A 27738-nucleotide genomic window follows, 5' to 3' on the forward strand; every position below is an offset into this window, starting at 1 on the left:
CGTCCCGACTATACGCCACCCAACATGGCGGGTGATGAACAGGCGCACAAGGTGCATCGCGCCACAAAAGAGAAGAAGAAGCACGATACATCACAACCCAACCCAAAAGCATTCGCATTCGCCGCTCCCGGCCGACTCGCCAAGCAGGCCGCCCGCTCGCACGATGTCAAAGAGAAGCGACTTCACGTTCCCTTGGTCGATCGATTGCCAGAGGAGGCACCTCCCTTGGTCGTCGGAGTTGTGGGACCGCCCGGCGTGGGAAAGACGACGTTGATCAAGAGCTTGATTCGCCGATATACCAAGACGGCCGTGACACAACCCGCAGGTCCCATTACCATCGTTACCAGCAAGAAGCGTCGGTTGACCTTTATCGAAGGCCCTAGCGACAGTCTGGCTTCTGCAATCGACATGGCCAAAGTTGTGGATATTGTGCTGCTGATGATCGACGGAAATTATGGGTTCGAGATGGAGACCATGGAGTTCCTAAACGTATTGTCCAGTACCGGTATGCCTGGCAATGTCTTCGGCATTCTCACCCATCTTGATCTATTCCGCAAGCAGGATACGCTCAAGGCACAGAAGAAACGCCTCAAGCATCGCTTTTGGTCCGAGTTGTACCAGGGTGCGAAGCTCTTCTACCTGTCGGGTGTGATCAACGGCCGATATCCTGATCGCGAGGTTCTAAACTTGTCGCGCTTCTTGAGTGTCATGAAGAACCCGCGCCCACTGGTCTGGCGTAATTCCCATCCCTACGCTCTGGCTGATCGCATGCTGGACATTACCCCGCCGACTGAGATTGAGGCTGATCCCAAGTGCGACCGTACTGTAGCGTTGTATGGATATCTCCGCGGCACCAATTTCCCCTCCAACGACGCTCGGGTACACATTCCTGGCATTGGTGATTTGACGGTGGATAGGGTGGAATCTCTACCAGATCCGTGCCCAACGCCTCAGTTCTTGCAAAATCAGGAGAAGGCGGAGGGCTCGAAGAAGAGGCGGAGACTAGGCGAGAAGCAGAAGCTCATTTATGCACCCATGAGCGATGTGGGTGGCGTCCTGGTAGACAAAGATGCGGTCTACATCGACATCAAGAGCAACACCTTCGATCGGGATGACGAGGATGATGAGGAGAGGGAGGAGCGCGGTCTCGGCGAGCAAATGGTTGTGGGGCTACAGGACGAGCGAAGGTTGCTAGGAGAGGATGACCAAGGTATATCGCTCTTCAACCGAGGTGAACGTCTGAAGCAGCTGGACGACGGTGATGCCGAGGATACTGGAAGGAGAAGTGCCCGAAAGCCGACAGCAATTGTAAGGGATGATGATGATGAAGGGGAAGAAGAGGACGAAGGCTTTGTCAGTGGCGATACGGATGATGAGGCAGATTTGGAAGCTTTGCAGCAGGAGCCGGAGAAGCTGTCGAAGTCCCGAAAGGGCAAGGAAAAGGATAAAGAAGTTGAGGGGGACGTGGAATTCGCCGACTCAGATAGCGATCTCGGGTCTCTGTCCTCTGTGTCTGATCAGGAACTGGAAGACGATTCCGAWTTGGAAGACGAGGAGGAAGACGAGGAGGAAGACGAAGACGAAGACGGTGATTCCCGCTGGAAGAGCAATCTTGCAGAACGGGCTCTAGCGTTGCATGGAAAGCAACAGCCTTACCGGATTGCGGAACTGGCCAAAATGATGTATGATGAGATGTTGTCAACAGCCGAGATCGTGAAGAAGTGGCGAGGCGAGGATGACGAAGAAGCTGAGCAAGATGGAGAGGACGAGGAAGAATTCTTCAAGCGAAGAGTTCCTAATGTCGATGAACTAGAGGAGGATCGCCTAATCCCCACATACGACTACGAGGAGTTACAACAGAAGTGGACCGACGAGGAAAATATGCAGGACCTTCGCAAACGCTTCGCCAACACTCGAGGATCAGGAGCCAACGCCGAAGACACCGGATCAGGTGATGATGAGTTTGAAGGTCTGGACGATGATGAGTCCGAGGGCGATGGTGACTTTGAGGATCTCGAGGCCGAGGAGAACGAGGATGAAGGAGAGGCAACCATCGAATCAGAGCGCGAGAAGAACGCTCGCAAGAAAGAAGAACTCAAACAGCGCTTCGAAGAAGAAGACCGCGAAGGCTTCCTCAATCCGAAGAACACGAATCGGGACGCTGACGGTCAAGCAGCCGAGAAGGAGTACGGCGAAGACGAATGGTACGACTCCCAGAAAGCGCTCCTCGCAAAGCAACAAGAAATCAATCGAAAAGAGTTTGAAGCTCTAGACGAGGCCTCGCGTGTGCGAGCAGAAGGTTACCGTGCAGGCACCTACGCGCGACTCATATTGACCTCCGTTCCATATGAGTTCACGGCCAATTTCGACGCCCGGTACCCACTTCTTATCGGTGGTCTCCAACCTACGGAGGAGCGCATGGGCTTTGTCCAAGTGCGCATCAAGCGCCATCGCTGGCATAAGAAGATTCTCAAGACCAACGACCCCTTGATCTTCTCTCTAGGCTGGCGGAGGTTCCAAACAACTCCCGTATATTCGATATCGGACTCCCGAATCCGGAATCGTATGCTCAAATACACCCCAGAGCACATGCATTGTTTCGGAACATTTTATGGACCTTTGGCGGCGCCCAATACAGGATTCTGTTGTGTTCAAAGCTTCAGCAACAAGAACCCGGGATTCCGTATCGCCGCTACTGGCGTTGTGCTAAACGTGGACGAAAGCGTGGAGATAGTCAAGAAACTCAAACTCACGGGACACCCATACAAGATCTTCAAGAACACAGCCTTCATCAAAGACATGTTCGGCTCCGCACTTGAGATCGCCAAGTTTGAAGGTGCGAGCATCAAGACCGTCAGTGGTGTGAGGGGACAGATCAAGAAAGCTCTATCGAAACCCGAGGGCTGCTTTCGTGCGACTTTTGAAGACAAGGTACTGATGTCTGACATCGTCTTCTTGCGAGCGTGGTACCCTATCCGACCCCACAGATTCTACAATCCCGTCACCGAACTCCTTGATCGAAAGAAGGAGGACAATGACGGCGCGGACAACAGCTGGGAGGGCATGAGGCTCACAGGAGTCGTTCGTGCAGCTCAGAACATTCCCACGCCCAAGGACAAGAACTCTGCTTACCGACCTATCGAGCGCCAGGAGCGGCACTTTAACCCTCTACGGGTGCCGAGGAAGCTACAGGCTGATCTTCCTTTCAAGAGCCAGATTACACGCATGGCGCCTGTGAAGAAGGAGGGCTATGTAGTGAAGCGCGCAGTCGTGGTCGGTGGAGAGGAGAAGGTCGCCAGGAGACTGATGCAGCAGATTGGAGCGCTGAGGAAGGAGAAGGTTGAGAAGAGGAGAGCCAAGCAGGAGGAGAGAAGACAGCCGTACAGAGCAAAGGTTGCCGAGAATTTGGAGAAGAGGAGTGAGAGGGAGAAGAAGGAGCGCGACGAGTTCTGGAAGAAGGAGGGCAGGAAGAGGAAAGGCTGGGGAGAGGAGGGGGCCGCAGGGGGTGCTGGAGGCGGGAAACGAAGGAAAAGATAGATATTTGGGACATGTGTTCCATAGCTGGGGATTGTATCAAAGATTGCGCCACGCACAATCTCTTTTTATCAGCGTTTCACAGCTCTTTGTTCCTGTATTCATGTGTTGTTAGGCTGGTAGACTACCTACATCTACAGCATTGGCTGAAAAATGTCAAGCGCGGAAATTGGCCGCACTTCTCCAGTTGACTTCATGCTCAGGTCATCCAAACATTCAACATTCACTCCACACAAGCATGTGACGGTGACGGTGCGGCATCAAGGTCCTCTCCACCGAGAACGACTACCGCTGAAGAACGATCAAACCTGGACATATACATACATCCACACAACGCAGTCATGGCCGACCGCCTCACCCAGCTGCAAGACTGCATCGATGTTGTGCGTGCTCTCCGCAACCGTACACATGTCATTTGCCCACACTAACCGCCCCGGCAGCTCAACACCCTAATGTTTGCATCGCTGAACTACGTACATACCCGTCACCCCTACGGTGAAATCCCCGGCCAACCCTCACAAGCCCCACACCCCTCCGGGCAGGAAAACGGCACCGCGAACGGCGACGCACAGCAAGGCGAGGGTCAGACTGGCAGTCACGAAGCAGGCGCGCCCACTCCCGAGGAGCAACGGGTCTTCAATGCTGCTCTGCGCGAAATGGCACAGGATGTGGTTCTGCAGGAGCAACAAATCGAGATTATTGTGAACCAGCTACCGGGTATTGGTTCGAGCGAGGCTGATCAAGAGCGGAGGATGCGGGAGCTTGAGGTCGAGATGCGGGAGATTGAGGAACAGCGGGCGAAGAAGGAGACTGAGCGTGAGAAGATGGTTGATATGCTGGGAGAGATTATTGGTCGGGTGAAGAGGGTGCCTTGAAGGATGGGAGCGAAGTGGTCATCGCCGAGTTTTGAGTCCCAACCATATTTTCCGGGCCGCTGGATTCTGTCTCGGCGATGGCATTTCTGCATTCTCCAAATGCTTGTCGGATTTATCAGCGATCCGTTTTTGCACTCCCCATGGAAACCCGGACCGAAGTAGCATTGCACCAACGACCACGGGCATGGAATAAACCGCAGCCTTCAAGACCGTTTCTTGGGACCACGAAGTTTCAAATCTTGTATGGAACTTATGGACGATGTCCATGGGATATAAATCATGTTGGTCAGTTGATGTGGACATGCTCCGGGCGCCTTTACGAGGGCGAGGATACCAGCTGCAGTCATGCGTGATGAAGCAAGAATTCGAGGGCGCCTAGATCACACGATGCAACCACGCTATCAGTTGGCATTGACGGGGAACGTGACAGGCGCAATTGATGTCTTGAGCACGCGGAAGTAGCTTCAACAATATTAGCGCCACTTTCCTGCTGGAGCTTGAGAATACACATCTGCTGGAAACAGCGTTCGTCGGAACTCCGCTCCTCGCCCCTTCTGGTCAGCACAAGTTCGCGGTTGTCGAAGGCAATACTCGTTGTCTTAGCCAGAAGCGTTTCTTGCGACAGCTTGATCTTACGGACCATAAGCCCAAAGACATCCATTGGTTCCATCGTTGACTAGCATTCATCTCGCAACATCGCTGGAATCGCCCATTTCCTCGCTTCTACGATGGATCCGCAGGAAGAGTCATCTTCAGCAGCAGTTCGTCGCGAGCTTGCCCTTTATCCTCGCGGAGACCCTGATCCCGAACCCAAATCCGATGCGATTGCCGAATCAATACCACCACCATGCTACAAGACTCGCCCAACGAGCAAAGTTTGCAAGATGCATGAGGTTTACTTCTCATCGCAGTATACGCGGCCTGCTACGGAACTCCTGATCGAGGTGCTGGAGCGATACCCAGCCCAGGAAACGACAGAACACGTCGAGGAGCAGCCTCTTGTGGGTGGCGAGCAAGTTGGGCAGAGGTGTGGTTGGGTGGTCACGATGATGAAATATTTTGGACGAGCATGGCACAGTCGACTTGGTTTRTCAGACCGGGATGGAGCAAGACTTGATGAGAGTAGAGAGGAAGCTGCATCTTCGTCACCCTCGTTATTTTAGGCTGACAAGCTGTAGTACGTAACGCGAAGAGCCCGCCAGCTACAAAGTCACCTACAACTGTATCCTTCATCATGTGTATATCTCAAGTCTTGCTAAGAGTTCTTCTTTGCGGCAGAGCGATGGATACCATGGGTATACTTTCATCGCAGTGGCCAAGGTTGGAAGCAAGGACCGCATTCTCCTGCCGCGAGATCGACTGCGAGGCATTTCTGCATGTGACTCTTGGCATACGAGCTCTTTTCCTTCGCATGTCTGGCATGGCTGATGGTTTCACTCACTTTTGATTCGTAGAATGAGCTCGACCGAGATAGGTGCGCATGATTATATGGATGAACTAAACTGTCCATGTGAAGCGAGGCATCCATTTTGAGACCGTGAACTCAATTGCCGCAGCAACTACTTGACACTACCCACAAAGCAACTCGCCTCACTACTTGCGACAGACATCAGCAGGACACACATCAGTACGCCACAAACCAGCACCTCGCTCAAAAGGGAGTTTGTCATGGCACCCGAACTTCACCGAGCGCAGCGAACTTGCGTATTCAAACGCTGCCCAGACACAGAATACGTGTCCCGGAACTCACTGGGAAACCCGCTCATCTACGCGCTCGATTTAAATGACTGGCCCAGTGTTGAAACAGTGGAGCATGATATTCTCCGGCACATGGGATATCTGGACTCAGGCGTGCAAAGTATCAGCTACCACCTGATGGGAGAAGTTTGCAGCACGCAGAGGCCGTTAGTAGCGCTTTTCGACGATGCCGTGCAACATGCTACGCAGCGACGTAGTAAGGGCGTGATGCTGCATCTCCAAATGGAGAGTGGACAGGTCGCGGCGGCAGTTGAGCCGGGAGAGCCAGGCACTGTTGTCAAGAGCACGCCCCAGCAGACCAGGATAGAGCTCTCATTCAATGAGAGTGGGCACTACGATCCAAGGACAAAAACTTTGGGCAATGTGCTCCCCATATGCCTGGAACCCGACCCAACTCTACATTGATGCCAATATGTCTGTTGTCAAACTTCCAGACCGCTTCCGCTCGGAGATTCTGTGAAGCGCCTCTCAAGACCAGTGTTTCATGTCACACTACCTCCACGACCACGAGAGCAACGTCATGTTAACTAGCGCGATCATGATAGGCGGTGTGCTTGTCTCCTTGGACAACAAACCAGACTGCACGAAGACAGTAGCGGAGGTGATGACAGGGAATGACGGGCTTGTTCATGCCGTGGTGATCATGTACAAGACAAGGATCATTACGCCAACTTCTGGGCTGGTTCTTGATGCAATGCGACCTATTTTGGCTGCGGGCTTGTGATGGACGCGGGCAATGCTGAGTACCGACCGGCAGAGAGATACTCGGTCGATTGCTTGACCGGTCTCGTGGCTGGTCTGATGGCTGAAACTAGTGATCTTGAAATTCATCAGTCTTGAACACTCTCTCAAACTCCTCATATTCAGTACCCCGGGTATGCCTTGATAAGAATGATCTGCAGGAGCGTCATCATGTATTACTTAGAAGCAGGAAGCAGGAGCGTGAAGTCCGATGCTTCTGCATGTTGGCCACCAGGGTTGTCACCCAAGCGCTTCGAAGCGAGTCGTTGGAAATGAGGATTGTAGATTTGTGATTTGTTTCCGGAGAAGAAGACGGTTCTGGACTGGCTGTCATAGTCGCCTGCTTGATGTGAATCGGCACTGTTGTGCTCTTCTCAAAATGCGGTTCCTTAGCGGCGCGGGCTGCTGCGGGCCAATCACTTGACGACTTCCCAATGCGGAAATCGCAAAGCCGCTTCGTATGGTTCGTATGCCTTGCTACAGCATGATGCGTCTTCCCAAAAGGGAGTTTGCAAAGAGCATCCTTGATGGTCGTTACATTACCTTGGAGACAAACTTGTAGGTGTGAGCAGAGATGCCGATGGTGAGGACAACTCAAGTACATTAGAGTGCGCTCTTTTGATTCCATGTTGATAGACTGCTTGATATATCTGCCAAAACTACCAATAACGAAATCGGACTTCAACATGTTGCTGACTATCGAAGAGCTGAACAAGACGGCGCAAATGCATCCACAAGTCGCAGAGGTATGTTGATCTTCGAAAGAGGAGTCGCTGTTGTTTTCAGATGGAACCCGCACGGATGTTAACGTGACCTCGATCTGCCGGCTAATTGGTTGTTGCAGTTCTATCAGAGATATCCACAACCACAAAGAAAGTTTGACGTCCATGTGTATCGTGCCTTTCTTCGCAGCAATACGGAGATGTCGCTTGCCAGGCTAGGTCCAGCGCCACCGGACATGCTGGAATTCTATCACAACATAGAAATGAGGGATGGAACCTCGAGCACCCTAAAAGTTTTCAAGCCTAGATGCGGTCCTCCCGGGCCTCTTGTAGTGTTATGCTTCGGCGGCGGATTCGTCGCAGGGGACCACGACCAGTTGACAGAGACAGCGAGAATCTCAGTTCAACTATTTGGCGCCACTGTGGTAAACATCAGCTATCGCGTGGCACCGGAGGCCAAATTCCCGACCCAGCAGCTTGATGCTTGGGACAGCGTGAAGTGGATAGCAGAAAACGCGACCACAGATGTGCTTGCAGCGGATCCTACCAAAGGCTTCATACTGGGCGGTGTCTCTGCGGGTGCCGCCATCACGGCAGCACTGTCTCGACAATTCCAAGTGGATAAACTGGCTCATGAGCTGACAGGTACGTTGAAGAGCTTACCGTCTCGATGTTGGAACCTGGGCTGATCCTGTTGCCGTTCTTGATAGGGCAGTGGCTCGCTGTACCATCTGTCATGGACATCAATAGTTGCCCTGTGGAGTACAGAAATTTCTTGATCTCGCACCAACAGAATGCCAATACACCCATGCTTTCTCGCGCAGTTACGGATGTAATGCGTGATGCTGTCGAGTATGTCAAACTTTCGAACTGGCGAAGTTCAAGAAACACGCTGACATCAAGCCCTTGATTCAGATGGGACAGTACATCGGAACTCAAATCTGCTGCCCTTTCAAAGACGGATATTTCTGAACAGCCAAGGCAAGTCCTCCATTTCCTCACAGGGCATCACGCGTTCTGACATGGCCTGTAGGACGTATTTTCAAGTAGACGGGATGGACCTGCTGAGAGATGAGGGTCTCATTTATGATGAAATGTTGCGGACTGCTGGTGTGCAGACCAAGCTAGATCTGTATCCGGGATGCCCACACGCGCATTGGCCAATGATGCGAGGGCTGGAAGTTGCCAACAAGGCGCTCATTGACACGATTGTCGGCCTGGGATGGCTTCTGGAGATGGATGTGTCGAGAGAAAGAGCGGCAGACGTACTCGGAGTACCGCTCGCATGACATCGCGGCTGGCCGGGGTATGATGTGGTAGCAGACGTGTCACTGCTCAGGATGTTTGTCTGAGAACAAGGCATACAGAGACGGAGGCCGTTCGGCACGAATCTCTATTACCTATTATGATGAGTAACGGCTCGCAAACCATGCTTCAAAGCATGGATTTTGACAGCATCTTGCGCGCATGTTTCCAGTCCCGCGACCCGGATGTTGCCGTATCCCATGATGGCTGATAATGAAGCCATGTGATGAGTGAAAGACGGAAGGATGTAGTTCCAAGCAAGGTCCTGGACCGAAAGATGTCTGCTGACTAGGCAAGCGTGATGCGCCTGCTGACTACGCATGCGTGTCATCAAGACGACATACGACGACATCACTTTCCCTGCCGCGGATCAATAATTCTACCGGGGCCAGGCCAGGCCTTGCGGCCCACGCCATCGGCGTGCATGGTTTAAACAAAAAGATCGACATCGCTGCGCACCACCCAAGGCGCAAACATGAGGGACGATGCGCCGTTCCCAAGCCATGCAGACCAGGACTCCATCTGGCAACGTTCGCCCTTGGGACCACTCACAACATGGCCAGAGTCCTTGCGGGCCTACTTTCTGACCGCATGTGATTTGCCTGATCCTGCCGCGATCTTCTGGGGCGAAGACCACATCCTACTCCGGAACTCGTCTTGGGGAGAAGCACAGTCAATCATCCGGGAGCAGGGTCAACCACAGCGACATGTCCTCTCCAAGTCGCTGCGAGAGGCGCTGCAAAGTGCAACACGAAGCAAAGTTTCCCAGCAGCATCGAAACGGTGACGTTTTCGACGAACTTGCTTCTGGGTGTCGCGATGTAAACAATGTAACACTCAGTCCTCTTCGTGCAGGGGGCGTGCTGGTGCATCTCGTTCGACCACATCAATTAGACTCCGGCTCCAACCCAAACACAGACTCGGATGCGAACGAGCACCCCAAGGAGAGCGATAGACCGAATGACAACATCCCGCTCAACGAGCACCCATTCTTTCGGCGCTTCTCCGAGCTATTACCATCAGGATTGGCCATACTCGACCGGAATGCCAAGGCCGTTTTTGTAAACCAAAAGTTTTGGGACCTGACGACTCTTCAAGACGATGAGCAATTCACTTCCTGGCCACAGAGCATCCATCCGGACGATTATGACAGAGTCATGGGTGCTTACCACGAAGCGTTCTCCTCACAAAAAGAGCTCAGGATCGAGTTCAGAGCGAGGGACGACCCTCAACCCTGGCGACTCTTGCTGCTGACTCCGCTAGGGGATGAACAACCCTATCAGCTCAGCACACGCGATCGCGGTGGCTTTATCTGCAGTATCATCGACATCAGTTCCGAAAAGCATGCAGAATTGACTGAGAGGAAAGCAGCGCAGCAGGCTCATGAACGTAAGGAGCAGCAGGAGCGTTTCATCGACATGATATCGTAAGTCAGGGTCATCACCTTTCCAACAAAACAAACATCCACCATTTCAGCATTAGGGCCTGTTTAGTAGTCGACATCGGCAAGAATCTCGAAGCTGATCACTTTCTCGGTCTAGTCACGAGATAAGAAACCCCCTCTCCGCAGTAGTACATTGCGCTGAAGACATCGGTGAGGCAATCGGAGAAAACGGCAGTGCTACAAAAGACGTCGACGTTGGTATGATTCGCGAGGCACTCGCAACGATCAATCTCTGCGTAAAGCATCAGCGCAACATTGTCGATGATGTGCTGTCGTTCAGTAAGCTGGACGCCTCTTTACTTTCACTGAGACCGGCAATCTGCGAGCCTTCAAAGGCTTTAGACACGACACTGAAGATGGTGAGCTAGCGCACCCTCCACTAGTTCTTGTTCATCACTGACAGAAATGACTTGCAGTTCCAGCATGAATTTCGGAAACAGAAGCTGCAATTTAGTTTCCATGTAGAGCCGGGGTACGACGCTATACCTGTTGGTAGCGTACTGGCCGATATGCCACGGATCGGGCAGGTGCTGATCAATCTTATGGTGCGTAGACTCTATGCCAACACACTTTGCTCCTCCAGGCTATTTACGGAGCTTTTGGGGTCGAAACTGTCTGTGCCACCTTTTGTGGCAAGCTCAAGGCTAACACGTTAATCTAGACGTATGTTTCGAGCTTATTACCTTCCTGAAGACACACTTGACTTACAGGTCCGTCCAGGAATGCAATCAAGTTCACCCAGCGTGGCAATGGTGAGAAGCTCATATCCTGTGCTGTTTCGGCAAGGGAGGTCAGTACCCACCGCACGGGCTTGCAGCAATGTCATACTTACCATTCCGCCAGACTCGACCAGAGTCCTACCCTCCAGATATAGTGTTCTTCAGATCGGAGAATCTCTCGAAAATGGACGCCACAAACAACAGGGATTGGGGCGAAGGCGATGCATTATACATCATGGTAGCCGTCAAGGACTCCGGAATAGGTAACGTCTCCCTCGCAATCATTTCAGGAATATGTTCTTATAGTTATCAAATATTTAGGGATTTCCAAAAGCAATCAGCAACGATTGTTCGAACGATTTCGACAAGCAACCCCGAAGACTGGCGTCGACTATGGCGGCAGTGGCCTCGGCCTCAACATCTCGCGAAAAATTTGCCAGCTGCACGGTGGGGAGATTGGTGTTTCATCAGTTGAAGGAGAGGGCAGTACGTTTGGATTCTTCTTCAAAGTTAGACGATTTCAAGACAACGAGAATGGTGAGGGTACAGCACGGCAGGACATTGACACTGAGGCGAGGCTGCGTGAGAGCGTCCAAGACGGTATAGACCAGGCCACAACGGTTCCAGAAATTGGGACAGAACCATTCGTAAGCATGCTTCGGAACTTTCTCCGGGCTCAGAGGTCCAGAGCTTATGCTGACTTCTGCACTTTGCCTACAGGAATGGACATCTACCCCCTCAAAGGAGCGCGCATCGTTCTTTGACATTCCTGAGGTGCGAKGGTCCTTTATGAGCGCCAAGGAAAATGGAGATAGTGCTGTGGAACAAACACAATCCGGAAGCGCAAATTCGACAACTAGCGACTTCCAGAATGGAGGCTCCGACCAGGTCAAGCCAGGCGGGACGGCAGTATCACGTCCCCAGCACGTGCTACTTGTAGAAGACAACAAAATCAACCAGCGGCTTCTCTCTCGGAAGTTGGAGAAGAAAGGCTTCAAAGTGACGACAGCGAACGACGGGCAAGAAGCCGTCTCGAAAGTGCAGGACGCACACGAGAGTCACGACGACAACCGTGCTTTTGATACAATTCTAATGGACAAGGAGATGCCTATCCTAGATGGTAATTCAGCGACACGAGAGATTCGAGAGATGGAGCTCCGCGGCCAGCTCCCGCGAGCGCCAATCATCGGCGTCACCGCGAACGTGAGGGGTGAGCAGCAAGATGAGATGATCACCAGTGGAATGGATGATGTGATCTCCAAGCCGTACGAAATTGACGAGATGGTTGGTCTGTTCACGGCGATATTAATATGCACAACTGACATTCCTGCGGCAGGTTACCAAGATCCGCAAGCTCATGAAGGGTCAAGAAGACGACAAATCTGCGAAGTCATAGTTGTCGATGGAGTCTGATCCATGCGAACGATTTAGCGATATGGGAAGATGTGGGGCGTCTTAATGGCGTGCCCGAGACGATCTCTTGATTGATTGGTGCTCCGAGCCCAGGCACCGAGTACAATTCCAAGCATGCAAGTGACGGTGGTCCCGGAGAGAGCATGCTTCTTGCCCGCAAGTTCTTCCGCGCTGAGTCGACGACCGAAGATCTACTAGGACAAGGTCAATGCTTGCAGCGTCCACGCGTTTGCGTTCAAGGTCAAAGTACATTGCTATGCCGCGCTTCTTCGGCAGGCCTCGCTACGTGAAGGGCGGGACACGAAGCTTGGTCCTCAGAAAGTGAAGGGCATGGAAATAGTGTCCACCTTGGTGATCGCCAAAGTTAGACCGTGCGGTGATTTTGAGATGATTCGACAGATGCTCGGTATTGCGAACAGCGACTTATTCTTCTTTGGCAACGATGTGTGCCTCACAATAAAGCCTCTTGTCCATGGACCGTGTGAAGTCCGAGGTGTAGTCCAAGAACTGATTCAACTTTCCCTGTGTGTATCGGTACATCTTCTTCTGTCTTTGCGGCATCACCCAGAATTCCATTACCCACTTGCCTTGGTGTTTGCGATCGAACAATTTCTTGGAGTTGACCTCCACTTCATCGAATAATCCTGCGACATTGATACTTTCCGCCACATCTTCACACAGAGTCTCCATTGTCTCATGTGCCCAAATGCTCAGTCTGATGTCTCTCGGGAACTCAACGAATTTCAAGTCGCTGGTGTCAGCATAGTGATTCACACATCTCACTGCAAAGTCAATACCATTTTCCGGCCACTTCTTCCGCCGCTCCGAATCTTCCGCATGGAAGGTATTGTAACAGAAAGTCGGCAGAAAGGGCACTCCACTGCTCATCGTATCKCCCTCTTCTCTCTGCGCGAGATACTCCGAGAAGCTCTCCGAAAACCTGCTCCTCCAATCTCGTTGGGTCCATACGACATGTGCAAATGTGCCTAGAAAGTGGCTGTTGGACCCTGGACTGTTTCGCATCTTGCGGTCTTTCGGATCGCCAACAACGAAGTCGATGAAGTCATAAGCGTGCATGCTGCTCATCTGGAATTTTCCAGTCTGAGGGTCTAGGCATGCAAGAAGCGGTTGTGCGTAGGCGACACATTCAGAGTGTTGTCTAGCTGCTCGTTTGATCACCTGAGTTTTGCCATCCTCTTCGAAAATCAAAACGTTGCCGATACGGAACCACTCTTGCTGCTCTTCTGTTGGGAGATATGAATTGGCGTGGACTCGTTCAATCGTATCGGTTCTCAGCGTTTTGGTCTTCGAACGAGTCTCTAGACTGAGTGTGAGGTGGGCTGCAATCGTGACAGTCTCCTCAGGATGGCGGTCCTGCGTTAAGTCGCCAAGGACATCTACCCGTGGATCTTTGTCGAGCGGGATAACCACATCTCCAGGCGCATACAGAGTACAAGACAGGGTGATAAGACTACCATCGGCGAGATGCTTCGACATTGCTGCATCCTTCGCAGAGTAGTGCTCAACGTAGCGCTTCAGGTCGACAGGTAAGAGTTTGCTCAGGGACCGGCGTGAGTCGATCGTCTTGAATCTCGGGATCCATACTGAAGGTTCTCCTATGGCGACACCGTCATGCTGGGATTTCAGAGTCGTTGTTATCCGCAAACGAATGTGTCGCGGGATATCGTCGGCAGTGCTCTGCATTAGGTCAATCTTGCTGCGACAGAAGTGCTGTTTGTGATCAACCAAGTGGAGTGTAGCCGCATTATAGTCTCACCTAGTTCCGCTCGTAGGTTCGAGATTTGGATAGACAGATCTCGCATGTCACTACAGATAGAATAACGGGAGAGCTTCCAGACCAATCGATTCAGTGATCGAATCCGCCCGCTGGTTGTGGGCGCTGCAATGGCGCTTTGTTGGCGAACGGCACCGAAACTTCGATCCAACCGAAGAAGAAGTTCCTCCTGGAGAGTTTCGGTGCTCAAGGTATGTTCTCAAAGCTTCTATCGACGGTAGGCTTTAAAGTACCTCGAGAAGGTATATGCCTGTGGGCGATACAGAGCAGCCAGCTCCCATCATGATCGGGTTCCTCTGTTCTTTGTACGTTTCCCAGTGAGGTGAAAAATGCGGTATAGACCCCTGGGTCCTTGCCAACCATTCAATTCCGCCGTTTCAGAAGCGTCAATACAGGGGCAGAGGCCAGCTAATCTTGGCGGCTTTTGCGTCCTATCTTTTGCAAAACCCTCCCGAGGTCTTGGAATCGTCGTTGTTGGGCACTTCAACTCACACGCATCCCAAGCTCGAAGGCATACCGCATGCAGCCATGGGTATGCATGCGAAGCTCGAGGAGGTCCTTCCAAGTTTCGTTTGAGGTGATGGTGATGAATGCACGATGTCGAAGCGACCGGATAAAGGAAGCTGCACACCCTACCGCTGACAACGATTGGACGGGGCTAATGCGGAATCATTGAGACATAGGAGGCTCGAGGATAAGAAGTCGTCGTACCATGACCGGTACCTGTTCGCTCACAGTAGATCCAGAGACAACACAAATCTTCAGGTGTGGTCGGCTTTCGGGAATCTGTTCGGCATTTCAAAAGTGCATTGCAAGACGCGAGAACGACGCGACATCTCCATCCTCGTTTCCTCCCCCACTGCTCGCCTGCTCTGCCATTGGAGGGGATGAGCTAGAGGCTCATGCTCTGCAGACATGTCGTCTTCCGGCAGAGCGTAAGTCGGGCTCTCTCCCGCCTGCTCTCCACCACCGCCGCCGGAGCACCAAAACCACGAGGTCGACCGCGGAAGACCCCCATCACAATCGCGGACGAGTCGACGGGACAACGAGAAGAAGATGCTGCCAATGCTGCACCCGGCGAGCTGCTGATAAAGCGAGGACCCGGGCGTCCAAGGAAAGCTATAAAAGTGGTAGATGTACCGTCCACGGGGTCTGGGAAGCCGCCACGGAAAGATGGGCAGAGCAGCAAAGAAACAGCCACAACGATCGTCTCTAAGAATGATAGAGCAAAGAGAGTGGCTGCGAAGACATCCCCTGCGAAACGGACCAAAAGCCTCAAGCAGCGACCTTTACCACTGCGGCCTAATCACCACGACCTGAAATCCTTCCTTGAATACGCCGGAAGAGCAGAATTGAACAAGGACACTAGTGTCTACAGAGGCACTCTCTATGAATACGTCGTCGCAGAGGCACTTCAACAACGGTATAACTTCAGCCTGCGAAGGATGGGCCGCTCCAACGATCTCGGCATTGATCTGATCGGCGCGTGGACTCTTCCGGAAGAACCTTGCGAGCTTCGCGTGCTGATTCAGTGCAAGGCTTCCAAGCCTCGCCCTTCATATGTGCGAGAACTGGAAGGAGCGTACGCCGGTGCGCCTCCCGGCTGGAAGGGAGCGGACGTCATGCTCATGCTCATCACGCGCGATCCCGCCACGCCCGGGGTGATAGCTGGTCTGTACCGCAGTCGAGCACCACTGGGGTTCGCGCAGATCACTGAGGAGGGAGAAGTACTGCAATTCATCTGGAACAAAGTGGCCCAAGAATCGCGCTTGACAGGCATGTCGGTGACGAACATGTATAAAGCGCCGGCTGGGGACTTGATCCCGCCCGCACATGATAGAAACGGCCGCTTAACCGGAGCCATCTCACTAAATTGGATGGGAGCGCGGTGCTCTGGTCTCCATACTTCGCTGCAAGGCATGCATGGGCCGCAGTCCGAAAGTCGAGTGTCTGGTTGAAGATGGTTCAACCTTTTCATGCTCCTATTCTTGGCAATACTCTAACGCCAGTACATGATTGTTGTTGGCGATAACGAATTCTTCTCATGAGTCAACACGCCTTTCCGCAATACACTTGAGTCACTGCCAAGACGCAGGAATAGGCGAGAGCCATATAAACATCTACCTCACATCAGCTTTCGCCATTGACATTCATCACTTCTTCGTTCCACCTCAATCCCTACACAAGATGAGAAATAATACAATGGAATTGGTCAAGAGCCGTCGCGGTGACATTGATAATTTCAAGGAAATTTCCTGTGGCGCAGACGCTGCAAAGCACTTCAACTTTAGCAGTGGTTACAAAAACTTGAACCATGGTGAGAGACCATATGACTGAGCATCCCAATGCACCACGGCCACTAACATATGCTTCGAAGGATCGTTCGGTACCTACCCATTGGAGGTCAGGAGCGTGATGCGCAGCTTCCAAGACGAATGCGAACAAGAGCCCGACAATTTCCTTCGCTACAAGCTACCCAACTACATGGACGAATCCCGAGAAGCGATATCAAAACACATCAACGCTCCTACTGAGACTGTTGTTCTCATTCCCAATGCCACAACGGGCGTCAATATTGTGCTTCGAAACTTGGTCTTTTCCCCGGGAGATGTCATCATCTACTGCAGTACAATCTATGGTGCGTGCCATAAGACTGTGGAATACATTGTGGAAACAACGCCCGCGGAGTCGCACCAGGTGGAATTTCACTATCCAATCTCAGACGATGATGTCGTCAAGGCGTACGAAAGCGCATTCAAAAAGATTAGGTCCGAGGGAAAGACCCCTAAGATTGCCATATTCGACACTCTCGTCTCCATGCCGGGAGTCCGGATGCCCTTCGAACACCTCACGGAGCTCTGCCGCAGCAACAACGTCTTGAGTCTTGTTGACGGCGCTCACTCAGTAGGTCAACTCCCACTGAACCTCAGCAAGCTGGATCCAGACTTCTTCGTCTCCAACGCTCACAAATGGCTCCTTGTCCCACGAGGCTGTGCAGTATTCTACGTGCCTGTCCGCCATCAGCACCTCATCCGCTCTTCGTTGCCTACCAGCCACGGATTCATCCCCAAGACCGGAGGCAAAATCAACAATCCGCTACCACCCAGCACGAAGAGCGAGTTCGTGAATGCTTTTGAATTCGTGGGAACTGTGGACTGGTCTCCCTACTTCTGTATTCCTGCAGCTATTGCTTGGCGTAGCAAGATCACCTACGGGGAGAAGACGGGCGAAGATGCCATATTGGACTATTGTTGCCAGCTGTCGGCTGAAGGAGGAAAGCTGGTAGCCTCTGCGCTGGGCACTGAGCTTCTTGAAAACGAAAAAGGGACGTTAAGTGCCGGTACTAACTTTGTCAATGTTCGCTTGCCAATTTCATACTCAGACGATGCTGGCGGAAACTATGGAAATGCAGCAAAGATTGGACAGTAAGTCATCCTTCCAACCTTCGTGGATTACAGTCCATGCTAATACACTGCTCTAGATGGATGACGAAGCAGCTACTGGACGAGCATAACACGTTCATGGTCTTTCTCCTCCACGACGATAAGATCTACACCCGGATCAGCTCTGCTGTGTACTTGACTCTCGAAGACTACGAGCTCGCCGCCAAGGCTTTGGTCAAGCTGTGTGAACGAGTGCGACAGGGAGCGTGGAAATAGGATGCTTGATAGAACGACAGCTATCTCAGCAAAGTCTCGACTTTAACCTTTCAGTCCTTCCATAACATCCTTTAGCCTCTCCCAGCCATCAGTATCCTCCCAACTGTCCTTCCCCCTACCCATAATACCTCTGATAGCGCTCCGAGCCTTGAATTTCCAATCCTTCATCACGACCTCTCCGGCTCCCATACCTTCTGTGCGCTCTTTCGGTCCGAGACTCTCATACGAGTCGGATAATCGAACAGTGGCCTCGACGACCTCATTCCACYGCTTCTCGCTCTCTGTTTCCCACCCCGGCTGACTTGTAATCGCACGCCACGCCTTCTCTTCCGCATCGAGAGCAGTGGTCGGCTTGTTTCGCCATAGCGCCAACTTCCCCACCAGCTGCCACAAAGCCGCTRAGCCCGTGATGAGCGGCACGACTGTATCATCGATGAACTTGACGATCATGCGAGTGATTCCATGCTGTGACGGGTCGTACGTATCGTTCATGGTGATGATATGGGAGACCAGCATCTGCAGAATCTCAACGTCAATACATTTCTCGCCCTCTGTCTTGCCGCGTAGGTCAATGATGCGTCTTTGGGCGGCAAGGACGGAAACATAATCTGGTGGAGCCAGCSAGGCGGCTACGATCAAGACATTCTCCCAGATGCGGTACGACTCGTGTTTAAGAGTCGCGGCTCTTTTGAGAGCCTGAAGAGCGTCGTAGCGCAGCGCCAGGTGGCGCTGAGCGGGTGTCTGAGCGGTCTCTATCGCATCATCTTCTTCATCGTCAAGCTTCACCTTAGCCTCGGTGGTTTTCGTAGGCGGTGCATCTTCTGGGTCGGTTTTCAACAACGCAGCAGCAAGATTGCTCCAGGCTTCAGCGTCAGTATCGTCGAGCTGAACGACCCGCGAGAAAGCTCCCACGGCTTTTTGATATTGCTCCAACTCGAGCAGAGCACATCCAAGAGCGAACCAGCTGCTTTGATTGAGCTGATTGACCTTGAGGCTTTTGCCGTAAGCCTCTGCCGCTTTTGAAAAATCCTTTGCCGCGAGGAAGTAACGGCCTATGGAACGCTGAGCACGGGCATAGCGTTGCTTCGATACTTCCCAGGCCTTCTCGTACATTTCGATCGAAGGACCGATATCACCAAGAATGCAGTAGAGACGTGGTGCATCGGCCGGTGGCGGTTGACGTGCAGGTCCATGCCACTCCTCATCTTCGCTGAGAMCAGTCTCGGCAACATCAGGACCTCCGTTTGTAGCATGGAAGAGCTGCCTTCGGACAATCCTCTGAGCTTTATCCTCGCGTTCTGTCGCCGCCCAACACAAGGCTGCCTCTGCCCACATTTCCAAGCGCTCATAGATTTCGAGAGCAGACCTAAGGCCGCCGAGTTGTACCCATCGTGCTGCCAATTCTGCCTCAAGCTCCCATCGTGTTGGTGATGCGAGTTGGAAGACGTATTTCACACGTTCAGTAACAGGAGCGCTCTCGGATTCCTTGCTCCTGGCCAGGAATGTCGATGTTGTAACTTCCGAAGCCGCAGTATCCTTTCCAGAAGAGCCCTCCGCGGTGGTTTCGGAGATGACTTGGTCCACCAAGGCCTGTAACTGCAGCAGGCCACGCTCAACAGTCCGGGATCTGTGACCTTCTATTCTGCTCCGAACCAGCAGGGCTTGCGTATATACTTGCCAGTTGGAGCTTCCGCCCTCAAGGACTCTTGTAGCGTATGGGATAGTCTCCTCCCTAGTGAGTCCGTCTTGAGCCGATGTGTTGGTAATGGAAGAGGCCAGTAACAAAAGTACGACCGAATCGAGAGGCTGTAGTTGAGGCTGATTCGCGGGATCTAGTTCTTTGAGTGATGGCGGCATTGAGTCCATTGAGATGACATCGGTCGATGACTGATCCACAGCTTTCTCGGAAAACGATATCGACTCCAGCAAAGTGTCATCGTTGAGATCGAGTTTTGTGGGTTTCGTGGCGGCAGTGTCGCCTTGAGCACCATTCTCGACGTTTGAGGCAGTCTCCAAGCTCTCACCATCGGAGGCACTCTTTGCCAGCACGACAAGCTGGCTGGTTTCGAATTGCTGAAACTTTGTACGCTTTCCCAGCAAGCCAGTCAGCGCAAATTCAAAGCGAAGCAGTGTCTTGGCCTCGTCCAAGTCGGCACGCGCGAGCTTGTCCAGGCCGTGGTGAATGTGAATGGTCGACCTTTCTAGCAAGAATTCCGCTTTGAATTGTTTAGGGTTCTCACTCAAGCCGTCGAGATCCGCTTCCAAGAGCTGAAGATCGTCGTAGATTGAATCTTGCACGGTGGATGACACTTCGGACAGTAATCTCTGGTGCATGAAGGAAACTCTCAACTTGGCCCACCTCGCAGGTCTGATGTTCTTCAATATTGGAGGGCATGTCATGACCGCATCCGCCAAGCACAGCAGCTCGATGTTTGGAGTCAACTTATAAGCAGAGATTCCATCAATTGAGAATCCAGCAAGCATCTTTTGGCGGACGGCTTGAAGGCGCTCCTCATTCTCGGATACATCCTTTGGAAGGATAAGGCTTGCAGGCACAAACTTCAGCGGCGGTCCCGTAACATTCGACTGAACGAAAGCGAGCAAGGCAGCGTATCCGATGCAGAACACGGCGATTTGTCTTTCCGGCTGCGATCGGTCGGCGAGGAAAGCACCTAGACGCTGGAAGATGAAATCGTTCCAACCATCGAAATCTTCGGTCTTGATGCCTTGCAATTTCGAGTCATGTTCGTGTCCAAGAATTTCCCGTGCTTCAGCACATTGTAATAGCTGTTCGTATTCGCCATTTTCGACCTTCTGCAAGTACGAGTCCGCGAGGGCGGCCACTTCGTTGGGCAGACTTGCACGCAGATATGCGATCAAAGTGTCGGCCATTTGCAAAATTCTATCGATCTGACTGGATGGGAAAATTGTGAACGTTTGGACAAAGATTGGATGTTTTGGGAAGACCCTGTGGCTGCCCTGTGGCGGTGCAGTCTACATTCTTGGCACATATGTACCTTATTTCTTCACTTCACTTTACATCAATCCTTTTATCCTTGCACAGCTGAAGAACATCTATCAGAATTGTGCATTCGGTCATGGCCGACCCGCAGAAAACGCAGTGTACAGTGAGCCAGACGCTGCCTGATTCGAGTTGGTTCTCAGTCTCTTCCTCATCACAGCCAATCTACAATCCACCAACCGCTTGCAAAGCTGCATTGCTCAAATCATCTTGATTCCCCATCTCCTCATTCCTCCATGCAAAATTGTTTTCAAGACCTGGCTTCCGTGACTCACTGCCTAACGCCGTGTCTATGCCCAGTCATCCAGCTTTTTTACAATTGCCAGGGTACCCCTTATGGCAGCAACCTCTTCCTCCATGTGCACTCTAAGCCAAGCGCCCAGTGCATCATTTTCGTGAGCATACTCTCGGAGAACCCTTCTGATCGCCTGTTCGCCATTCGCCCCCAGACCTCGCTWTAGAACGTCCGCATCAATGTGCATGTCGTTTTCCCTCTCGGTACTCGTGTGGAGCAACTTTGTCGCAACACCTGCAAATCCAACAGACACCTCTCGCTGAGTGTGATAAAAACCTCCCGAGCCATCTGTACTGTAGCGCGGCTCGATCCATGAGTGAGGCGACAGCTCCTCGCTCCATTCGATCAACCGCTGTAACCAGAACAGACGTTTGTGGAGATCCTCCTCGATTATCAGGATACCATATAAGGTGCCATCTGTGGCACATGCCGTGAATCTGTAGCTCACGCCTTTTGGCGGCAGCCCTTTGCGCGCGGCCAGGTTCGAACAGGTGAGCCGTGTCAAGGACCTCGGAAGTTCTGCGTCGAAGACAATCTCAGCAGACGAGTACTGCATACCGCTATGCCCAGGTAACACCGGCGCTACCATACCGACGAGATGGCGATCTCGAGTTGACAGAAGAGACAGTTGGGCAGCATCCGGCCGTGGAATCACGAGATGGCTGAGCGAGTCATGGCCGCGAGGAGCCATACTAACGGCAACTAGGCGTTGACCTCCATCGATTGGCTCCACACTCAATGTTACAAGCGAATCTCGCTGAGTGGATACGACGATGACTTTTCGATCGCGGTGATCCGTCTCTACGGTAACCTGAACGCCGCGACTGGCCAGTTTGAACGGCACACACAGTTGATCCCATTTCATCTCAGAGACGTGAAGCCGATATAGATATATCTTCTCACCGGAGCAAGCAACATATGTGGTGGAGTCATATAGTGCCATGCTGTAGACTGTGCTGTCGAAATTTGTCGTATGCTTCCGCTCGTTGATACTTGTGACTTCCCAATTTCTGCTGACTGGCTGCAGGAATGTGATTCGACCTCGTCGAGAGCCATTGGTACGGACATAATCGCCTCCGACGAGAATCCATGTGTGTTTCCTATCACTGTTTCGGGAAATGGAAAGCTCCAGCAGGGCGTAGACACGCTCACCAGGGTCCATAGCGTGCGTAAATGATGGAATGCCGGCTTTTCCCGGAATAAAGTCCAATGTTGGCCAAATCTGCCGTCTCTCTTCGGGCGGACCATGTGCCCTGGATGATGGAAACGACCGCACTTCTGCGCGCACAGAAGAACAAACGACACATCGAAGTGTCTCGGCGAAGATCAAACGACTGGGCGTGCCGCTTACTGGAGTTTGTCGAGCTACTGATGATGCTGTACTGTCCAAGCTGGCCACAATCGCAGTGTCTCCGGAGACGAACATGAGAGAGTCAGCTAGGTCGTCAGACTGGAGGTAGATGGCTGAAGGACACTGGGCGCATGTAACGATCGATGTCTGTGCAAAGTCGGGGTCATTCATGTCGGCCAGCCAGACATTATCGACCGATAATGACGATTTTCCATCCCAGTACAAAAGGTATGTGCTGACACCAGTCATTGCACAGGCTGTTGCGGGATTCGCTGGTAGCTTCGTCAATTTGACAGTGCTGTACCCCAGGTCGAAAAYCTTGTGATCAGCCAAGAGCGTTTGCGAGTGTTGATCCACAGCGAAACTGACAATCTTGCCGTCCCTGAGACCGCATACCAGCAGGAGATTATCGACGTCGTCATTGCAAACAACATCTCGAAGGATGACCAAGTAATCGCACACGGCAGATCGGTCTGTTATCGAGCATAGTGACAAACTGTAGATCACAGGGGATGACCTACTGTTGTGGAAGAGCATCGCAGTGATGGAACCACTTGTGTCGGACACAACGACCAAGAGTCCATCCGCGATAGGCAATGCTGCGATACAAGTAGCGCTGCCCTCGAAATGAGCCATCATTCTGCGCTGACTGCCATCTGTAGAGTCTGGGGAAGGGATTGATCGACTGATGATGCGGTGTTCGTCTCCTCTCCTCTCCACGGTCAAAATCATCGATGCCTCTGTCAGAATCGTCGCTACAACCGCACTTATACCCGAGCCAAACGTCTCGTCCGCAGTATCTTCGAAATTGCGGCTTGGTGTACTCGTTCTGCAGATGCCTTCACTCGTTACTTGAACAAGCTGCCCATTTGCAAAGCCCACAGCGAGCGACCTTCTGGTCGTGTCGAACGCCATTGTTTCATCGCAATATTCGCAGGCACTGGCATCATATTTGATCCTCATGACCCTGGTCGATGAAGKGCTGGACATGACAAGGGCTATGGACCCCTCCAAATCTGGAACCAACCAAATATCAGTGACTGTACGCAAGTCAGATATCGAGATGGTAGCAGCTATTCGCGCAGCGATTCCACGTCGAAGCTCGGTAATGGTGCCGTAGGGCTGCCGGCCAGATGTAACGAGGACGGTCTCATCGTCTTTGTTTGGGCCTCGGCTGGTTTGTATCGACTTCGCGGAAATCATGTCCGTCACAGATGCCCAGTTGGGTAGGATCTCGACCTCCTCCATCTGCATTGACTGCTCTCGACTCAGTTCTGGGAGAAGGCGGTCAGATGGCCAGAGTCCCATGCGTACAACCTTCCCACCACTAGTCTCACCCGCCACAGCGAGAAGCTCCGGATCGCCTTCATCGCCGAGCGAAGCAAATGCCGAACCCACATGACATCGGAAATCACCGGCACAGCTGATCTGAATGCTTCCTGATATACTGATTGTGAAGAGGTACACCCTCCCATCCTCTCTGGCCAAATACAGAAAGTCCTTATCTCGACGGGCATTCTTGGTGCGTGGTGCCCTGACCCATCTGGCCCATATAGGCCCCTGGCTGGAAATTCCTGGACACATGGGTGGCTCCGTGGTAGGTATGAGTGTTTGATCGGTGATTGACCCTGAGAGAATATGTCTCCATATGGTCATCTCGTTGCCTGTGACAAGAAGGAACGCCGCATCCAGGAGGGGAATAAGCATGCTCGGGACACTCGTGGCCGTGTCAAGAGGCTGTCCAGGATGTACCTGGACATCCTGGGGCTGGAGAGAGTGATACCAATCATACCACACAGCCTTCGTTCGGCGTTGTTCAATCACAATGAGCAGAAGAATCACATGGTCTTTGTCGTCCTCGGCCGGAACGAGAAAGTCCATGTGCTGTATGACGCCCGTGAGTCGAAAAAGTCGTTGAGATACAATGGGTACAGAACTGGGCACCTTCTGCTGAAGCTCTCTCTTGATCTCATCTTGAGGTTTCGCAGTGAAAACCACAACCTCGCGTTCATTGGCCGCAACAGCGAGGGCGCGAGACTTGTGATCGACCGCAAGATGCTCGCCAGGCTGGAATATTATCTGGTCGAATGCCATGATGGGTATGCTCTGGTGGACGAACCGAACGACACCGGCGCTGTCTGTTCGGAGGAAAAGAAACACCATATCGTTGGAATCAAGCGTCAACACGAGCGATTGCGGAGGTATACTACCATCGTTTAGATATGTTGAACGGTGTTCCGTTTTCACCTTTGCCAGGAAGTCGTCCTCCTCGTTCGAGAATATTGCCGCAGCCCGGATTTGAGTGTCGAAGTCGTGCTTGGAGGCAATGTCCTGCAATCGTCCTTCTGTGACGACTTGTTTGACCTCGATGAAGTTGTCTCCCACGAAAATGACATCGTTTAGTCGTCGATGGCGGATGCGGCCGTGTAACATCCAGCGGACGACCGGACTGCGAGTCAATACCTTGGTATAGACACCCACGGGGGAGCGATGTGGCTCATGTGGCGCCATCGCGTAACTTTGGCCGAAAGAGTTGGTGGTGGTGATGTGTGATCACTCCTGAATGTCCGAGTGAAGGCCGTGCAAATTCATCGAAGTGCGGCCAGTGTCGTATATCCCGGGCGATGGGGTGCTCAGATCTGCATATACATATGCGGGCCGCCAAGCCTGTCAAAGATCAGGTAGGTAGCTTCGGGTTCGTAGACGCGAGGGATCCTGTGCGCACCGTTCATCCGCCGGGGACAGCGACAATGCTGATGAAGTCGGAAGGGCGGCCTGGTATAAGCAACTGACTGGATGATGAGCCGCCTCGTTTCGAGTTTATATGCTGTGCAGCGAAGTGCCCTTGCTTGCAGCTCGCGTTACTCGAGTCACACTTTACAGGACATTCAGCACATGAGACCACGCAGTCTCGACCTCGGATTTCCTCGCGAGGCGATCATTGACAACACGCCGCCCCTTGGTCAGTCCATGCGCCTGCGCATGAGCCTCTGTTTATCCTAGTTCCATGTAGCGCGGTGCGCATCGTCACATGGAGATCGATCGCACTGACCTGTCGCTTTTCTGCAGATTCGCGCTTGTTGTGCAGGGATGTCGATGACAGGCGAAGGACCTTTCTCCCCTCTACCTATCCCGCAAGTCTGTCACAGCTGGATCGGCGGCAAGGTGTCTTGTGTCGCAGATCCCGACAAACATGTAAGGTAGCAAAGCCACAGCCGGTGAGTCGGTGTTACCTTGAAGGCCGGTGTGGGTGTTGGTGTTGGCGTTTCGAGACCGAAATGCCGTGCGGGCAAACAACAACAACTCTCTGGACCCTTTCTTCCCGTCGCCATCGTCACCTCACCTTGCATCCGTCTTATCCTTGTATCTCTTCAGGCAGTCTCACTGGGACCCACAGAAACGGTAGCTGTTTACCGAAGACGGGTAGCGGGCATAAAGCTACACTGTGCTGGAGGCCGCCGAACACAAAATGCGCAACAAGTCGTAGTGCCTCCTTACCTCTTGCGGGTCGTTGAGTTCTCGACTTCAACAAAGTGGAGCACCTCCATCTTCAACCTGCCGAACCACCGAATGGCGGGATCACAAAAAGGCGGCACGGAGCTGTCGGATGCTGAGTGTGGCGAGAAGACCACCGCGCATTCAACATTGCCCAACTCGACTTCACGGGAGAACCTCGCACTATTGGGACTGGACCGGCACAAGGTCGACCGTATCCTCAAAGCATGTCGTGATCGAGACCTTGAAGTCCTCGCAGAGCTAGCATCATCCGAGGGAGGGCTTGTTGAGGACTACTGCAGGCGTACAGCATGTAAACACGCATGAAACCTACCCTCAAGCCAGATGCGCTCATTGACTTTTGATCAGGGCCACTATTACTTGGTTGCCCACAGAGCCAAGGGGCATGGCAACAGGACTGGTCTACTCTGGAGCGACACAGGGATGAAGAGCAGGTGGAACTGGACGTACATCGCTCCTTTGTGTACTACCCCGAAAGTAAGCAGCTCCATGTCTGCATCCTGTGTTGGTTTCCAACTGATCGCCCCACAGACGAAACCGAGACGTCCATGAAGGTCCGCAAACAAGAGCTTTCGAACGTCATCACCGCTGTCCTACGGCAACATCCACTGCTGTGCTACTTTCAGGGCTACCACGACATCGTGCAGGTCCTTCTCCTAGTCCTGGGGCCTGATGCGGCGGGTCCAGCAGCAGCACGACTGTCATTGCTACGTATTCGGGACTTTATGCTCCCGACCTTGGCGGGTGCCGAAGTGCATCTACACCTCTTACCGGCGATTCTACATGTTGCCGACAACCAACTATACCGACATCTATCAGGAGCGTCAAAGCCAACGCCATTTTTCGCTCTTGCAGCCACTCTGACCCTATACGCACACGACATTGAGGAGTATGGAGACATTGCACGACTTTTTGACTTTCTACTGGCTGGTGAGGCGGCGCTACCAGTGTACCTCTTCGCAACCGTGAGTTTCACCAACACCTGCAGGGCCCGCATCAGCTAACGCCGCCGGAAAGATCGTCATGTCACGCAAGGATGAGCTCCTGGAGATTGACCACGACGAGCCGGAAATGCTCCACTCAATACTCTCCAAATTGCCCAAGCCGCTAAACCTGGAGGGGCTAATTCGTAGCGCACGAGACTTGTTCGCCCAATTCCGACCAGAGCAATTACCCAACCGGGTATGGTGGAGCGTCAGCTCCCACAGCGTACTCAAGACGACCCGCGATGCTCGCGCGCTGGCCACTCAGGACTTGCAAGATGGAGAGCGACACTTTGCCAAGCACGCTGCCGAGATCCAGACGCGAGATGCACTCCGATACGCGAAACAACGACTGCAAGCGCTGGCACACCGTTACCGGCGTCCGGCTCGGTGGACCGGCGCTGCAATCCTTGTCGCTGTACTGGCACTGCATTCTGGCCGATCGAGCGGGCCCGCGAATCTCAACGGATGGCTTGCGTATGCATATGGTTTGCATCACAGTGCACAGCAGCTTGTCGCACGGTACTGGTAGCATCGGGGATTTGTGGTGCGTCTGGATTATGATCCGGTGTTATGACGATGTTGGTCTGGCTGGAGGCAAGCCCAA

General features: G+C 52.7%; 12 protein-coding genes; 9 read left to right on the forward strand and 3 right to left on the reverse strand.

Moving 5' to 3' along the window:
- Positions 1–24: 24 nt before the first annotated feature.
- RCC_05766 (probable ribosome biogenesis protein (Bms1)) lies at positions 25–3537 on the forward strand (the record flags this gene model as incomplete). Its single annotated transcript, XM_023771032.1, has 1 exon — positions 25–3537. The coding sequence occupies one exon, from the start codon at positions 25–27 to the stop codon at positions 3535–3537; it is 3513 nt and encodes a 1170-aa protein (XP_023626800.1).
- A 338-nt stretch (positions 3538–3875) lies between these two features.
- On the forward strand, positions 3876–4409 carry RCC_05767 (related to RNA polymerase II holoenzyme/mediator subunit; the record flags this gene model as incomplete). XM_023771033.1 has 2 exons in its annotated part: positions 3876–3917; positions 3975–4409. The coding sequence occupies 2 exons, from the start codon at positions 3876–3878 to the stop codon at positions 4407–4409; spliced, it is 477 nt and encodes a 158-aa protein (XP_023626801.1).
- Positions 4410–5137: 728 nt separating this feature from the next.
- On the forward strand, positions 5138–5572 carry RCC_05768 (uncharacterized protein; the record flags this gene model as incomplete). The annotated part of the gene is made up of 1 exon (XM_023771034.1): positions 5138–5572. One exon carries the CDS (start codon positions 5138–5140, stop codon positions 5570–5572), a length of 435 nt encoding a protein of 144 aa, XP_023626802.1.
- A 505-nt stretch (positions 5573–6077) lies between these two features.
- On the forward strand, positions 6078–6572 carry RCC_05769 (uncharacterized protein; the record flags this gene model as incomplete). The annotated part of the gene is made up of 1 exon (XM_023771035.1): positions 6078–6572. One exon carries the CDS (start codon positions 6078–6080, stop codon positions 6570–6572), a length of 495 nt encoding a protein of 164 aa, XP_023626803.1.
- A 1022-nt stretch (positions 6573–7594) lies between these two features.
- On the forward strand, positions 7595–8919 carry RCC_05770 (related to arylacetamide deacetylase; the record flags this gene model as incomplete). XM_023771036.1 has 4 exons in its annotated part: positions 7595–7654; positions 7753–8275; positions 8341–8482; positions 8664–8919. 4 exons carry the CDS (start codon positions 7595–7597, stop codon positions 8917–8919), a joined length of 981 nt encoding a protein of 326 aa, XP_023626804.1.
- Positions 8920–9410: 491 nt separating this feature from the next.
- On the forward strand, positions 9411–12493 carry RCC_05772 (uncharacterized protein; the record flags this gene model as incomplete). XM_023771037.1 has 9 exons in its annotated part: positions 9411–10360; positions 10476–10737; positions 10795–10923; positions 11040–11041; positions 11099–11168; positions 11222–11360; positions 11419–11744; positions 11818–12381; positions 12434–12493. The coding sequence occupies 9 exons, from the start codon at positions 9411–9413 to the stop codon at positions 12491–12493; spliced, it is 2502 nt and encodes an 833-aa protein (XP_023626805.1).
- Positions 12494–12933: 440 nt separating this feature from the next.
- Positions 12934–14214, reverse strand: RCC_05773 (uncharacterized protein; the record flags this gene model as incomplete). Its single annotated transcript, XM_023771038.1, has 1 exon — positions 12934–14214. One exon carries the CDS (start codon positions 14212–14214, stop codon positions 12934–12936), a length of 1281 nt encoding a protein of 426 aa, XP_023626806.1.
- A 993-nt stretch (positions 14215–15207) lies between these two features.
- RCC_05774 (uncharacterized protein) lies at positions 15208–16263 on the forward strand (the record flags this gene model as incomplete). The annotated part of the gene is made up of 1 exon (XM_023771039.1): positions 15208–16263. The coding sequence occupies one exon, from the start codon at positions 15208–15210 to the stop codon at positions 16261–16263; it is 1056 nt and encodes a 351-aa protein (XP_023626807.1).
- A 244-nt stretch (positions 16264–16507) lies between these two features.
- Positions 16508–17964, forward strand: RCC_05775 (related to isopenicillin N epimerase; the record flags this gene model as incomplete). XM_023771040.1 has 3 exons in its annotated part: positions 16508–16622; positions 16683–17730; positions 17787–17964. 3 exons carry the CDS (start codon positions 16508–16510, stop codon positions 17962–17964), a joined length of 1341 nt encoding a protein of 446 aa, XP_023626808.1.
- Positions 17965–18006: 42 nt separating this feature from the next.
- Positions 18007–20856, reverse strand: RCC_05776 (related to TPR domain protein; the record flags this gene model as incomplete). Its single annotated transcript, XM_023771041.1, has 1 exon — positions 18007–20856. One exon carries the CDS (start codon positions 20854–20856, stop codon positions 18007–18009), a length of 2850 nt encoding a protein of 949 aa, XP_023626809.1.
- Positions 20857–21276: 420 nt separating this feature from the next.
- On the reverse strand, positions 21277–25143 carry RCC_05777 (uncharacterized protein; the record flags this gene model as incomplete). The annotated part of the gene is made up of 1 exon (XM_023771042.1): positions 21277–25143. One exon carries the CDS (start codon positions 25141–25143, stop codon positions 21277–21279), a length of 3867 nt encoding a protein of 1288 aa, XP_023626810.1.
- A 1059-nt stretch (positions 25144–26202) lies between these two features.
- Positions 26203–27663, forward strand: RCC_05778 (related to GTPase-activating protein gyp10; the record flags this gene model as incomplete). XM_023771043.1 has 4 exons in its annotated part: positions 26203–26440; positions 26497–26625; positions 26680–27113; positions 27166–27663. The coding sequence occupies 4 exons, from the start codon at positions 26203–26205 to the stop codon at positions 27661–27663; spliced, it is 1299 nt and encodes a 432-aa protein (XP_023626811.1).
- Positions 27664–27738: the final 75 nt, after the last annotated feature.

The sequence above is a fragment of the Ramularia collo-cygni genome (genome assembly GCF_900074925.1).
Source record: "Ramularia collo-cygni strain URUG2 genome assembly, contig: RCC_scaffold08, whole genome shotgun sequence".
Classification (NCBI taxonomy): Eukaryota; Fungi; Ascomycota; class Dothideomycetes; order Mycosphaerellales; family Mycosphaerellaceae; genus Ramularia; species Ramularia collo-cygni.